This window comes from Xenopus laevis, chromosome 6L (assembly GCF_017654675.1).
Source record: "Xenopus laevis strain J_2021 chromosome 6L, Xenopus_laevis_v10.1, whole genome shotgun sequence".
Classification (NCBI taxonomy): Eukaryota; Metazoa; Chordata; class Amphibia; order Anura; family Pipidae; genus Xenopus; species Xenopus laevis.
In genome coordinates, this window is record NC_054381.1 from 147,522,707 (window position 1) to 147,535,489 (window position 12,783).

Consider the following 12,783-nt stretch of genomic DNA (forward strand, 5'->3'; position numbering starts at 1 on the left):
TCTAACAAAATAACCGCCTATAGCAAAAATTCTGCATGTAGAGACAGGATTTCTGATTTTAATAGAGTGAGCTCTAATACATCTTCTAGGCATAAGGAGCAACCCCCCCCCCCAATAAGATAATGGATCATTCATCCGACACCAAACTCCTGAATCAAGACAGAATGAGGATAGAGATGCTGAGAGAGGAATAGTGAACGTAAACTTGATTATTTCAGAAACGATGCAGACTTTAATTGATTGTATTTAGAAAGTTTATTATTTCAGTTTGCAGAAGCGAACATTTCATTTAATTTTTTGCAATAGTTCTGCTTTATAAGGCCATCTAGTAGGTTTGTGATCAACCATCCCAAAGGGCCCATTTGCTGCATGTACCTCCTAGTCAATTTGCAAATCCCTTCAATATTGGGGCACAGAATTTGCAGCACTAAAACAAGCCTTGACCCTTTATATCTATGGCTTGGAGTTCAGAGTCCCATTCTACAGATGTCTGTCTGTTCCTCACATGAAACGGACGGTTTGCGAGAATTTTTAATTGTCTCTACGTGCCAGGCCTGACTATTAGTATTTGTTTTGGTAATAAGACAGATACTATGGCTTATTGTTCCGCGTAATGCTGGTTAAGAAATAGGCCTGCTAAATAAGTTGATGGATTTAGTACGATGTTGATCTTTTGGTATTAGTTACTGCTCGGGGAGCTTGGGAGCCTGACTTTGCAAGATGAAGAACATGCTTTTTAAGTTAAAGACGGATACACCCTCCACGACTTGCCAAGACGTCTGAGTGATGGGCTGCAGTTACAGAGGCCTCGTCTCCAAGAGTGAAAATGAATTGAGCCTTTTGTCCTCCGACAACGCTTGGGAGCGGGATGAGGACAAGGTGTCCAACAGATAAATGGCACGCTTCCCTGGTGTGCAGGAGATATATGTAAACCAAAGACAGGAAGCCTGCAAATTTTTTCAGTCTAAAAGGGCCAGCAGCTCAGCAGGCACCTTCGCTCATAAAACCGGATGCATGGGGGAAAGATGGGATTCCATCGCTCCCATGGATGTACGCACATCTCTTCTATTGCTGCTGTATGTTTCTACTTACTGTAACGGACATGATTTGTACACTACAGGACCCGCACCTGGGAGCTTACATTGTAACATCACTGATGTATTATGTGCAGGAGCAATTTAACAGGAGCAGCTCAGGGGGTTCCACAAGTTCTCGTTATACTGGCCAAGCAAATCTATTTCTGTGTGTTCAAGTATGAGAACATTGCCTCTGCACTACATACAAATCAATAAGTGGAAACATAAAAATGTTTTATGCTGGTAGGTATGGGATCAGTTATTTGGAAGCCCGTTACCCAGAAAGCGTCGAATTACAGAAAGGTCGTCTCCCATAGACCATTTTATCCAAATTTTTACTTTTTTCCTCAACAGCTGCTCAGAGCCCACTGACAGACACTTTCCAAGATGGTGACCCCCTGTGACAAGTTTGAAGTCCTGGATCCTTACTGCTATTGACAAGCTGAAACTTTACATTGGTTCAATAAGTGCAGTATATAAAATATGGCATTTTTAGTCATTCATTTTTAGGGTTTTGTTCTCCTGTACAGCTGACCTTCGTTTTGTGCACATGCGGAGTTGGTGTAATTTTCCGGTCCTGAACAACTGCGCATGAGCTGAAAGTAACAAAAATTTCCGAAAAACTACTCGCAACTGCGCATGCACCCAATTTGAAGGTCGGTTTCCGAAGTTTAACGAACAAAAGAAGATGGCTGCCGTGAACTGCTGGGGACAGAATCTGCACAGAGGGGTAAGTAAAAAGTTAGGGGCACTTGTCCCGAGTACCACCTAGGCTGGAGGGGAGTAAAGAAGGGGGTCAACAAAGGGTAGGGGGTTTTATGTTACAGGTTTGTCATAGTCATGGCTGAGCTGATACAGCAGTGTTATGACAAATGTAAGGCTATACAGCAGTACTATAGCATTCAGATGCACTGTAAAGTAAATGCCACATATTTAAATGAAACCCTGCCTAAAATATCTGCTGCTGCATTACCTCTCATCTATAGAAAAGGTAAGTAAACAGAGCCACATACCTGCAGCTCTCAAGGCTCTCAACAGCTGCAAGAGCAGATCCAGGCAGAACACCGGTCAGCTTTTGTTTGGTTGTCAAATATACAGAAGCGACAAATTGTCACTGCAAATTTAGTGGCTCCTGCACAAAATTGCGTCACCAGTCAAATGCCAAACCCCAGGAGCGATGTAGAGTTCACATGTACCATCTTCTGTGTCTTTAAGAAGATGGTGCTTGTAAACTCCGCCGTGCTATGCTGCATCTATAGGTTAGCGTTACAAACAGCCTTTTTTCCTTGTAACAGACTTTGCAGGTCAATGGAAGTAAAAGGATTAGTGATGTGCGGGCCAGCCTGCTACCCGCGGGTTCTGGCAGACTTCGGCACACAATTTGCAGGTCGCGGGTCTGCTCTCCCCGTCTACAACCTTCTGCTTCAGACAGCGGTTATTTGTAGGCACACGCCTAACATGTTCCGCCCCATGTGCCAGTGGGTTTGAGTAGGGTGCATATTAGAATCAGGCAGGTAAGGGTCAGGTGCAGGGTGAATTTTTGTTTTCTCCTTTAAGGTTCTTTCAATGGAAGCAGAGACAATTAGCCGTCTTATCTCTTTCACCAAACTTGCAGTTGGCATTATACCTTAAGGGCAGGTAGCATTCTCCTGGCATCTTCCAAACCCAGACTTTTCCTTCAGACTGCCAGATGCTAGAGTGCGATTTATCACTTCAGGAGGCATTTCCACTGCTCCTCAGTATAATGGCAGTGACCTTTACACAACTCCAGCCGATTGCTTGGCTTTGGACATGGTGATGTTGTGTTTGCTGGCCTCTGTGTCACCCATAAAAGCCCCATGTCTGAGAAAAATAATTATTTTGCCGACTTTGCTTCTGTAGACTGCTCAGAACACAGCAGTGCACGTTCCAAACGATGACGTGAATTAAACAGAGCGTCTGCATACTTTTGGCCAAATAGCATACGTTAAGCAGGAGCCAGAAAAATGTGTTTTGCGTATTTACTTTATAAAAATAAGCACGAACAGTTCACGGTGAATGCTTTCTATCTTAGAGACAGAATGCATTCCAATAGAAGTCCTGTTTATTGGCCTCATGTACAGCACAGGTGCATACGGCCCGCTGCATGTTTTAGGACTTTCTTGGAAAGAAACATAGCATGATATACTAAAAAACGGCACAAAAATAGTGACTGAATGTTGGGCAAACATATACAAATAGATTTTCAAATATTCCGTTTTATACATCCTAAACATTTGGGGTGCTGTTTCAAGGGCATAGTGAAATATACGATGTGATGTTTTTTCTGAAAGCTGCACTTCCCAGCGTACGAAGATCTGTGAGTTAAGGCTTCACACAACCTCAGAGCCTCTTCCGAGAGTAAAAACCTTATACCTTTAATGTGTGTCATTACCGCACCATCCATTAAAAGCAGCATTTTACGGGCAAAAATAAAAAGTAAGCACTGAACTGCTGGCTGGAGATGGAGATCACCTGCACGAGAACAAAATATGTCTTGGTGTGGGCTCTTCTCTGCAATATTAAGAACAAACTTTCGGCTTTTAAAGGAAATTGTGTTCATATTTTACAGGTTGCAGGCAGAGGGTTGTTTTGTGATTATAGGCTTATTAAATAAAGAACGAACTGCTGACCAGAGCGCTGGAAGAAAAGCAATAAAGTATCGGGTTATAGCCATCAGTAACGCACACGGAAGAGCAATAACCCAACTGCTTTTGGTTACTCTCGCAGTGTAAAAGCATGGACACCTGAGCCAATCCATAAAATGATTTACTCCTGCACTTACCAGAGGGAGATGCGGCTCAATCCTGATTTCAATCCGAGGCGTAGACCACAATGGTAGAATAGGAGAAATTTGAAAGGCTTAAAGGACCAGTAACACCAAATTATTGTAATACTTATTTCCCCCAAAAATAGCTATAATGATAGGTAAGGCTTACTTTCCCTTTTTTTTCCCCAAATCTTCAGCTTGAATTTGACATATAAAATGCCCCATAGGCGAATTCCTCTGTGTGCTGAACCAGAAGTCAGCTTCATAGTGATATCCTAAAGTTTTTTTAGTGTCTGCAGCTTAAATTTATGTTTCTATTCCTTTGGACAACTTTGCAGCTTAAATATATGCTAACATCATTACCCCCAGCCACTGAAAAAAAGCTTAGGTGCTTTAGGATATCGGTGCAAAAGTGACTTCCGGTTCAACATACTGAGGAATTCAAGCTGTTGTCGCCTTATGGCCTTTCTGGCATTTTTTAAGTCAAATTAAAGCTAAAGATTTGAAAAATTCCAAGGGGAAGAAAGCCTTAGCTATCATAGCTATTTTGGGGGGAATTATACATTAAAATAATTCGGTGTTACTGTTCCTTTAAAGTGATTCTGCCATATACACAGAAATGACCCAACCTCTTTGAAATGGATACGGTCAGGGGAAAACATGTTTTTTTTCAAAACGCATCAGTTAATAGTGCTGTTGCAGCAGAAGTCTGCACTGAAATCCATTCTTAAAAAGAGCAAACAGATTTTTTTTTTATATACAATTTTGAAATCTGGGGCTAGACATATTGACAGTTTCCCAGCTGCCCCAGTCATGTGACTTGTGCTCTGATAAACTTCAGTCATTCTTTGTTGCTGTAGTGATATCACCCCCTCCCCACACCAGCCTAACAACAGAACAATGGGAAGGTAACCAGATAACAGCTCCCTAACAAGATAATAACAATACTCAATAGTAAAAGCCGAGTCCCACTGAGACTGATTCAGTTACATTGAGTATGAGAAATAACAGCCTACCAGAAAGTAGTTCTATCCTAAAGTGCAGGCACAAGTCACATGACTGGGGGCAGCTGGGAAACTGAATATATCTAGCCTCACGTCAGATTTCAAAATTGAATATTAAAAAATCTGTTTGCTCTTTTGAGAAATGGATTTTAGTGCAGAATTCTGCTGAAGCAGCACTATTAACTGATGCGTTTGGGAAAAAAACATGGTTTTCCCATGACAGTATCCCTTTAATAACAAATTAAGAAGTTTTTGTTTTGTTAGTATATAGCAAATAAGTATGCAGCTCAACCAACTTGCTGCTGGCCTTCTTAAGCTATGAGGAAGACACCATTTTTTTTCCTGCTATGTAACGGAAACAAGTCCACTAACAATTAACCCGTGCCATCAAGCACCATTTTGCAGAAAACTTAAGTGCCTCAAGGAGCAAAAAACTTCCCATGTTTGATAGTCTGACATGAACCACAATTAAAATAATATGAAAAACCAACTGGACCCTTTATCATCCCCGTGCTACCACTGGAATAGCTACTGTCACCACCAGTAACAGGCAGTTGCCATTCAAGCCAATGACGGGCTAATTTTTTTTCTTTTAGTTTCACTGGGATACAAGTCACTCCTCCATAGACTCCATCATCAAAGTGCTAATTTCTACCGAAACGCTCAACCTAGCTCCCAAGGCATTACACTGCTAGCACTCATGCAATACAGTGCGTCATTAATAACAGGACCCAACAAATAATGTGAAAATAATGATCCCATCGTTCAAATCAGGAGAGCCAAATTTTATAAGGCCATATTGACCAATCAAAGTTCAGTTTATATGGATTATATAGAATGCACTCTTTTCATGGTTTGCCTTAGCTCAGATGTAACATAGCACCTCCAAGAAACACTCAAAAGTGCAGAAAAGTGTTTTATACACTAAATGCTACATAAAAGCTACTTACAAATAACGTACAGTTCCTATTAAGGACTTAATTACAGTCAACCGATACATAAAACCCGACAAGATTGGGAATAAGCCAGTATTTTAACATTCATTCCATCCACACGTGAATGCCTGCGCTGTGAAGCTTTCCAGGCAATAGTTCTTTTCATTTCCCAAAGGTGGCCGAGGCTTTGCTTTATGTTTGCTTTTCTGCTTTGCTGATGCAGGTTTATTTACTATACAATAGATAGTTTAATTAAAAGGCAATTATAAAGTTTCTTTCCTTTAAAGGAATAGGCCACAGATGCATGATTTTCTTTTTATTCCTGCTTTGTAATGGAAACGAGCCCATTGACAATTAACCTGTGCCGTCAAGCACCCATTTTGCAGAAAGTCAAGTGCACCTACGAGCAAAACTGCCCATAATGCGAAAAAGGGAGCCTCTACAGAGAAAAGGTCACTTAGGGCTATTCCACACGGGGAGATAGCCTTGCGTTTGCGGTCGCGGCGACAAAGCGCAGCGCCAGTCGCCGCGACCGGCGCAGGCGACAGTTTTGTATGGGCGCCTATGTAAAAACGCCTGTGCTAACCACACGAGGCGATGCGCTTTTCAACAGTCGCCTGAAAATGCCTCGCCAGGCTTTTTCAGGCGACTGTTGAAAAGCGCATCGCCTCGTGTGGTTAGCACAGGCGTTTTTACATAGGCGCCCATACAAAACTGTCGCCTGCGCCGGTTGCGGCGACTGGCGCGGCGCTTTGTCGCCGCGACCGCAAACGCAGGGCTATCTCCCCGTGTGGACTAGCCCTAAATAAACAGATCTTTACCCAAAATGACTACCCAAATGGACATAGCTGACCTGTGCAGACCTGTTGGGAGAACAACACATCTAGAGGCCCATTTACCAAAGGTGAAATTTCGAAAAGATGTTAGTTTTTTAAATCTTATGAAATCGAATATACTCTAAATTCATTGAGAGGGTACTTAAGAAAAACATTCAATATCTTAAACTCGAACGAATATTACCAACCCCACAACTCGAATCAATTTGAATGCTAATATCTTCAAATTGGTCACTGGACTTCTCCCATAGACTTATACATGAACTGGGCAAGTTTAAGGTGGAGAATAGTCGAATTCGAATTATTCCCAGGGTTTAGGTTTGATAAATCTCAAAATTAGAATCCGAATCGAGTTTGGATAATTCACAATTTCGAATGAGTTTTGACCAAAAAAAGAAATAAAAAATCGAATATTTTAATTCGAATTTATTCGACCCTTAATAAATCTGCCCCCTAGAATCCAAAGTGGTCCTCATTAAATAGAATATTCCAGACTTCCTGACTGATATTTGCCTAAGCCAAGTTCAGATATTGGTTTGGAGGAAATCATTTGGTCCTGTTAAGAGGACAAGAAGATGGCAACTTGGTCAAGTTTCTCAGAACCACAAGTCATTATTGGTCCGTACATGAGGCCCCTTTAAGAGAATGCCATTTCTGAAGGCACCATGAGTACTCTTGTACGTTCTTGGTATGCACCAAGGCTCTCCCAGTCGGAGTATTTTTATTAGGAATGCTCAATAAAGTTTGGTGAAAGCTCCAGTAACAGATACAAGGACTGGGCACAAGAAGGAAGCTGGTGGACTTCAAACAGGAGCGGCATCTATGTCCCCTGAAAATCATCTACGTATCTCACAGGGAACTAGACTGTGTTTAGCTTTCAGTGCTAAGCAGGGTCGGACTGGCCCACTGGGATACCAGGAAAACTCCCGGTGGGCCAAGGTTTCCGAGGGCCCTCTTGCTTTTAACCATTTGGCCAATTTCATGGTTATTCCTCATTTCTTTATGAGAAAAAAAAAGACTTAATATGGAAGAACAGAGAATAGTAAATAAATATAAAAAACTAGGAGAAAAAAAAGAAGTTGAATGAGGAGAGGAGGAATAATAATAGTTTGGAAAGTGGGCCCTCAGCCTAAAGTATTCTGGTGGGCCCCGGCATACCAGTCCGACACTGGTGCTAAGTAAATTAACTGGGAAGTACAAGTATCTGGTCAAGGGAGTGAATAAAAACTCAATGCAACCTAACAGGGAAACCATACATTTCTTTCATGACTGTACCTATTTAGAGGGGTACTCATCAGAAATGCAGCACTAAATCAACTTAACCAAAATTGTAAATAAATGAATCCCGATATTCAACAGATCATTGTGAAATTTAAATGGTGACGCAGCCAACACTTTACTGCTGTTCAGTTGGAGGCTCAAGTTTTAATGTTGATTTCTATGTTGTTTTTGAAGGGCCTGAAACGAACCTAATGGCAAATAATAAATAATAAATGTTTTCAGTCTTTTGTTGCCCCTGCACCAAAAGTTGCTGACTTCAAATTTGAGCATATATTTTTGCAAAAAACAATAACATTTCTCAGTTTCAACGTCTGATTTGTTGTCTTTGTATAATTTGCAATTTATATCGTAAGTGTTCCGTTATATGGAAACCCGCTATTCAGAAATCTATGTATGTAATTCATTTTATGTAGTTGTATAATCACATTTACTTTACAGTGCTACACAATATGTTGGCGCTATATGGCGCTATATAAATACATGTTAATAATAATAATAATCTCTGAACTACACAAAAAGGCCATCTCACATAGACTCCATTTTAAACAAAATTGTAATTTTTAAAAAAGGATTTAATTTCTCTCTCTAATTATGAAACAGCACTTTGTACTTGATCCCAACTAAGATATAATTAATCCTTATTGAAGGCAGAGCAATACTGTTTATTTAACATTTAAATTGCTTTTAGCAGATTTAAGGTATGGTGATCCAAATTACCGAAAGATCCATTATCCAGAAAACCCCAGGTCCCAAGAATTCTGGATAACAGGTCCCATACCTGTACAACCAAACAGAACATCATAGAATTATTTGGTCTGCATGGAAAAAGGACAAGTAATCCAATTATTCGCATCAATATCTGCTCTGTGTAGTTGCACTTAGGTTGTATTCTTGTTATCGGAGCTACACACAGAAGAATATTCGCTTCTCTTCACCTACATACAAAAAAAAAAACGACCTCCCCGTGTGCCCTTAAAAAACATTTTTTTCAGTTGGTTTCAGATTGTTCAGCAGAAATAAAAAAATACTTTTTATAATTACTTCTATTTTCTATGTGTGACCGTTTTTTTTAATATTAAAGCGTAAAGTTTCATTTTTCAGTCTAAAGCAGCTCGGGGGGGGGGGGGGTCACGAACCTCTAAATTGTTCTAAATTGATACATTTAGTTGATACATTTCTTATCTTTGTCCCTGCTGAGCAGAATCCCTGCGTTTCATTACAGGCAGCAGTTAGAATTGATACAATAGTTGCTAATATTCCAGAGATGCTGCTGAGAAATGGATCAACTAAATGTTGCAAAATTGTAACAGTGTAGAATCTGCACCTGAATTCCTGAGAGGCCAGACAAACACCAGAGACAGGGACATTAAACGTTCAACTTAGATTCTGGAAAAACTGAAATAAATTTTAAAAAGCCTTTATTTCTGGTGAACAAACTGAAAACAACTCAGCTGAAAAAGTGTTTGGAAGGTGAACAATCCCTTTATAAAGGAACAGTAACAAAAAAAAAATTAAAGTGTTTTAAAGTAATGAATATATTATGTACTGTTGCCCTGCACTGGTAAAACTGGTGTGTTTGCTTCAGAAATGGGGGCAGCCATTCAAGCACAGGATACACAGTAGATAACAGATAAGTACTACTATAGTTTATATAAACAAGCTGCTGTGTAGCCATGGGGGCAGCCATTCAAGCACAGGATACACAGTAGATAACAGATAAGTACTACTATAGTTTATATAAACAAGCTGCTGTGTAGCCATGGGGGCAGCCATTCAAGCACAGGATACACAGTAGATAACAGATAAGTACTACTATAGTTTATATAAACAAGCTGCTGTGTAGCCATGGGGGCAGCCATTCAAGTACCGGATACACAGCAGATAACAGATAAGTACTACTATAGTTTATATAAACAAGCTGCTGTGTAGCCATGGGGGCAGCCATTCAAGTACCGGATACACAGTAGATAATAGATAAGTGCAGAAGGATCCCATTGATCTACAGATCTTATCTGTTGTGTATCCTGTGCCTTTTCCAGTTTGAATGGCTGCCCCCATGGCTACACAGCAGCTTATTTATATAAACAATGGTAGTGTTTTTGAAGCAAATACACCAGTTTTACCAGTGCAGGGCAACAGTACATTATATATTCATTACTTTAAAGGAAAGGCTCTATTTAATTGGGGGTGCCAAAAGTTAGGCACCCCCAAGTTATTGCGTATACTTACTTGACACCCCGTGGTGCTCCTATCAGGAGAAAACTGCACCGGTCCGGGCGTTTTTCCAGTGAGCAACACAGAGCGATCAGCTTCATTCCTCTTCTTTCTTCCAGTATGCGCAGTAGCATGAAAAGCCGAACTTTAACGAAGAAGCCGGCTATTTCATTCTACCATGCATGCGTCTGCCCCAGGAAATTTGAAGAAAGAAGAAACCGATCACTCTGTGGTGCTCGCAGAAAGAACCCATGGACCGGTGCAGTTTTTCTCCTGATAGGAGCAAAGGCGAGTGGTGTGAGGTAAGTATATACAATCACATGGGGGTGCCTAACTTTTGCACCCACAATTAAAATAGGCCTTTCTTTCTCCTTTAAAAGACACCTTCATTTTTTTTGGTTTTCCTGTTCCTTTAACCATAGATTTCTATTGGGAAAGTGAAGAATCCACTTACCCACCATTCACATAGTCACTTGCTGGGTGCTATCCAAAAATATCCAAAGCAGTCCATGAAAGCACTCACAGCGATCACCATCCAATGTGTATCAAAAAAATCATTTATTCATTTCCAATACAATGTCCATCGACATCAAGCTTACATATGAGACATATATAACTAGCCAAAGAGTACATATAGAGTTATATATTATTATTTTTTTTCTTCAGTGCACCCCCCAGGTATTGATACCCCGCTGCAACTCAGACTTTACCCCTCCCAGCAGGGCAGAGTTGCCAGGATGGCAGTTTTCCAGCTAAATTGAGCTACTAAATTGGGCTACTAAGCCCAGGCAGGTTTTGAAAAGTACAAACTAGCGAAGGTAGGGATTTGGGCTACTTTTTGGGCCTTTGGCTGGTTTGTACTTTGGAAACCAGCCAAAGTTTTTTTCTTAACCTAATGTGCTAAGCCTGCATCTCCCAATGCATTGTGGGATAATGTAGTTTTTGCTTAACAATTTGCCAAGTTAAATGTAAGACTACAATACCGAGCATGCAATGGGACTGACTTATGTAGAAGACGGGTGTTACCAGATTTTGGGCTCTGTATCCCAGTCTCCCGTCCTATTCTCACATTTTCCGGCGACTTTCCTCAATTTCAGACAATTTTGGGGCAAAAATCTTCTGCCCACCAAAATGTCTAGAGGTTGACCAGTTTTAGGAAAAAAGCAGAGCACTGAGGAGACCAGTATAAAAATGAAAATTAGAAATGTATTTAGTAGACATAAAAACTCCAATTACAGCAGCAAAGTGTGGACCTTGGCTGCCCGATTAACGCGTTTGGAAGTGTCAGGGAGCCACGAAACGCGTTAAGCAGGCAGCCAGGGTCCACACTTTGCTGCTGTAATTGGAGTTTTTATGTCTACTAAATACATTTCTAATTTTCATTTTTATACTGGTCTCCTCAGTGCTCCGCTTTTTGCTTTTTTCCTGGAATGAAATGACCACATGGGATGTCGGTGGGGTGTGCAGCACGCTGAGCCCAGTGTCCAGTAAGTGCTCCCACTAAACATTTATTTGTTGACCAGTTTTACCAATATTTATTAAAATTGTATATGTATTCAGCCTTATGGCGTCCCTACACAACCTGGGCCCCCTCTGTAGTTACACCCCTGATGACTGTGTCCTGAAATGTGTCCCATTTTGCTTCATGTACAAAATGTGCAAAACAGTGAAAGCTTGAAAAAGACATTTATTTTTTATACTTTTTTTTCGCTGCACATATTGTGCTATTTTGGGCTACTTTTGAAGTGACTCTTGGCTAGTTTTGCAGCCGACTTTGGTTGGTTTTGAAAATTAGACCTGGTAACACTGCAGCAGGGCAGCAAGCTGGACATACTGTGTATGTATATGTATATAATGGACATACAGTGTATATATATATATATATATATTGGGCATACAGTAGAGCCCCCTGATTTTAAGTTTCCCCTCATTTTACATTGGTGTTTTGTGGTCTCACCTATATATTATACATAATACATTTCCCTTTTCCCTGATTTCACATTCTCCTGGATTTTACACCATTTTTTTTCCGGTCCCCTAAAATAACCGTAAAATGTGGGTTCTAGTGTATATGTAACACACAATATTCCCAACAAGGGCCCCTGTAAATACTTCCTGCCCTACACGAACACCAGCCGGAAGGTTCCCTGTCTCTCTGGTACCGGCAGCAGCAGATAAAAGAATAAACGCGCTCAACGGAGGCCTCTGCCCATAGACTCCAGACCCCCGGCCTTTCCCCCACTCACCAAGCCGTCGATCTGCACTTGTTTCACGGCGGTCTCAGCAATAGGAGCCGTGTTCGCTGTTTCTCTACGAGCCGCCATGCTGATCACTCTGCTGGACTGAGGGAGAGAGAACGAACACGCGCGCCGGAACAGTAAGCGGCTTCAGCGGCGATAATAACTTCCGGTGACGTCAGGGCGACTCAGTGACTGCGCAGGCGCCATTTTGTGCGCGGGAATAGGCCCTTAGATACGCTATGTCTGCTCTGTGTGGAGAATGTTCAAAATAAAACTATAGTGTAGTTCGCAAATATTATAAATAAAAGGCCAATATCTGCCAGCCATCATTACAAAAACTATCCCCTGTTTGCCATTGGCCAGCTCTAAAGCAAAGAGACTTATCAGTACTAGTTAAATGGGCAGTTAA

The 12,783-nt window shown here is 41.0% G+C and overlaps 1 protein-coding gene across 1 annotated transcript in view; it reads right to left on the bottom strand.

Annotated features, from left to right (window-relative positions):
* The window catches only part of eif3h.L (eukaryotic translation initiation factor 3 subunit H L homeolog), a 122,577-nt gene extending 110,010 nt beyond the window's left edge, over positions 1-12,567 (bottom strand). Inside the window, exon 1 of the mRNA XM_018268221.2 lies at positions 12,381-12,567. Within this exon, the coding sequence (XP_018123710.1) occupies positions 12,381-12,458 (78 nt within the window). The 5' untranslated portion in view covers positions 12,459-12,567. The remainder of the gene's footprint in view (positions 1-12,380) is intronic.
* Positions 12,568-12,783: the final 216 nt, after the last annotated feature.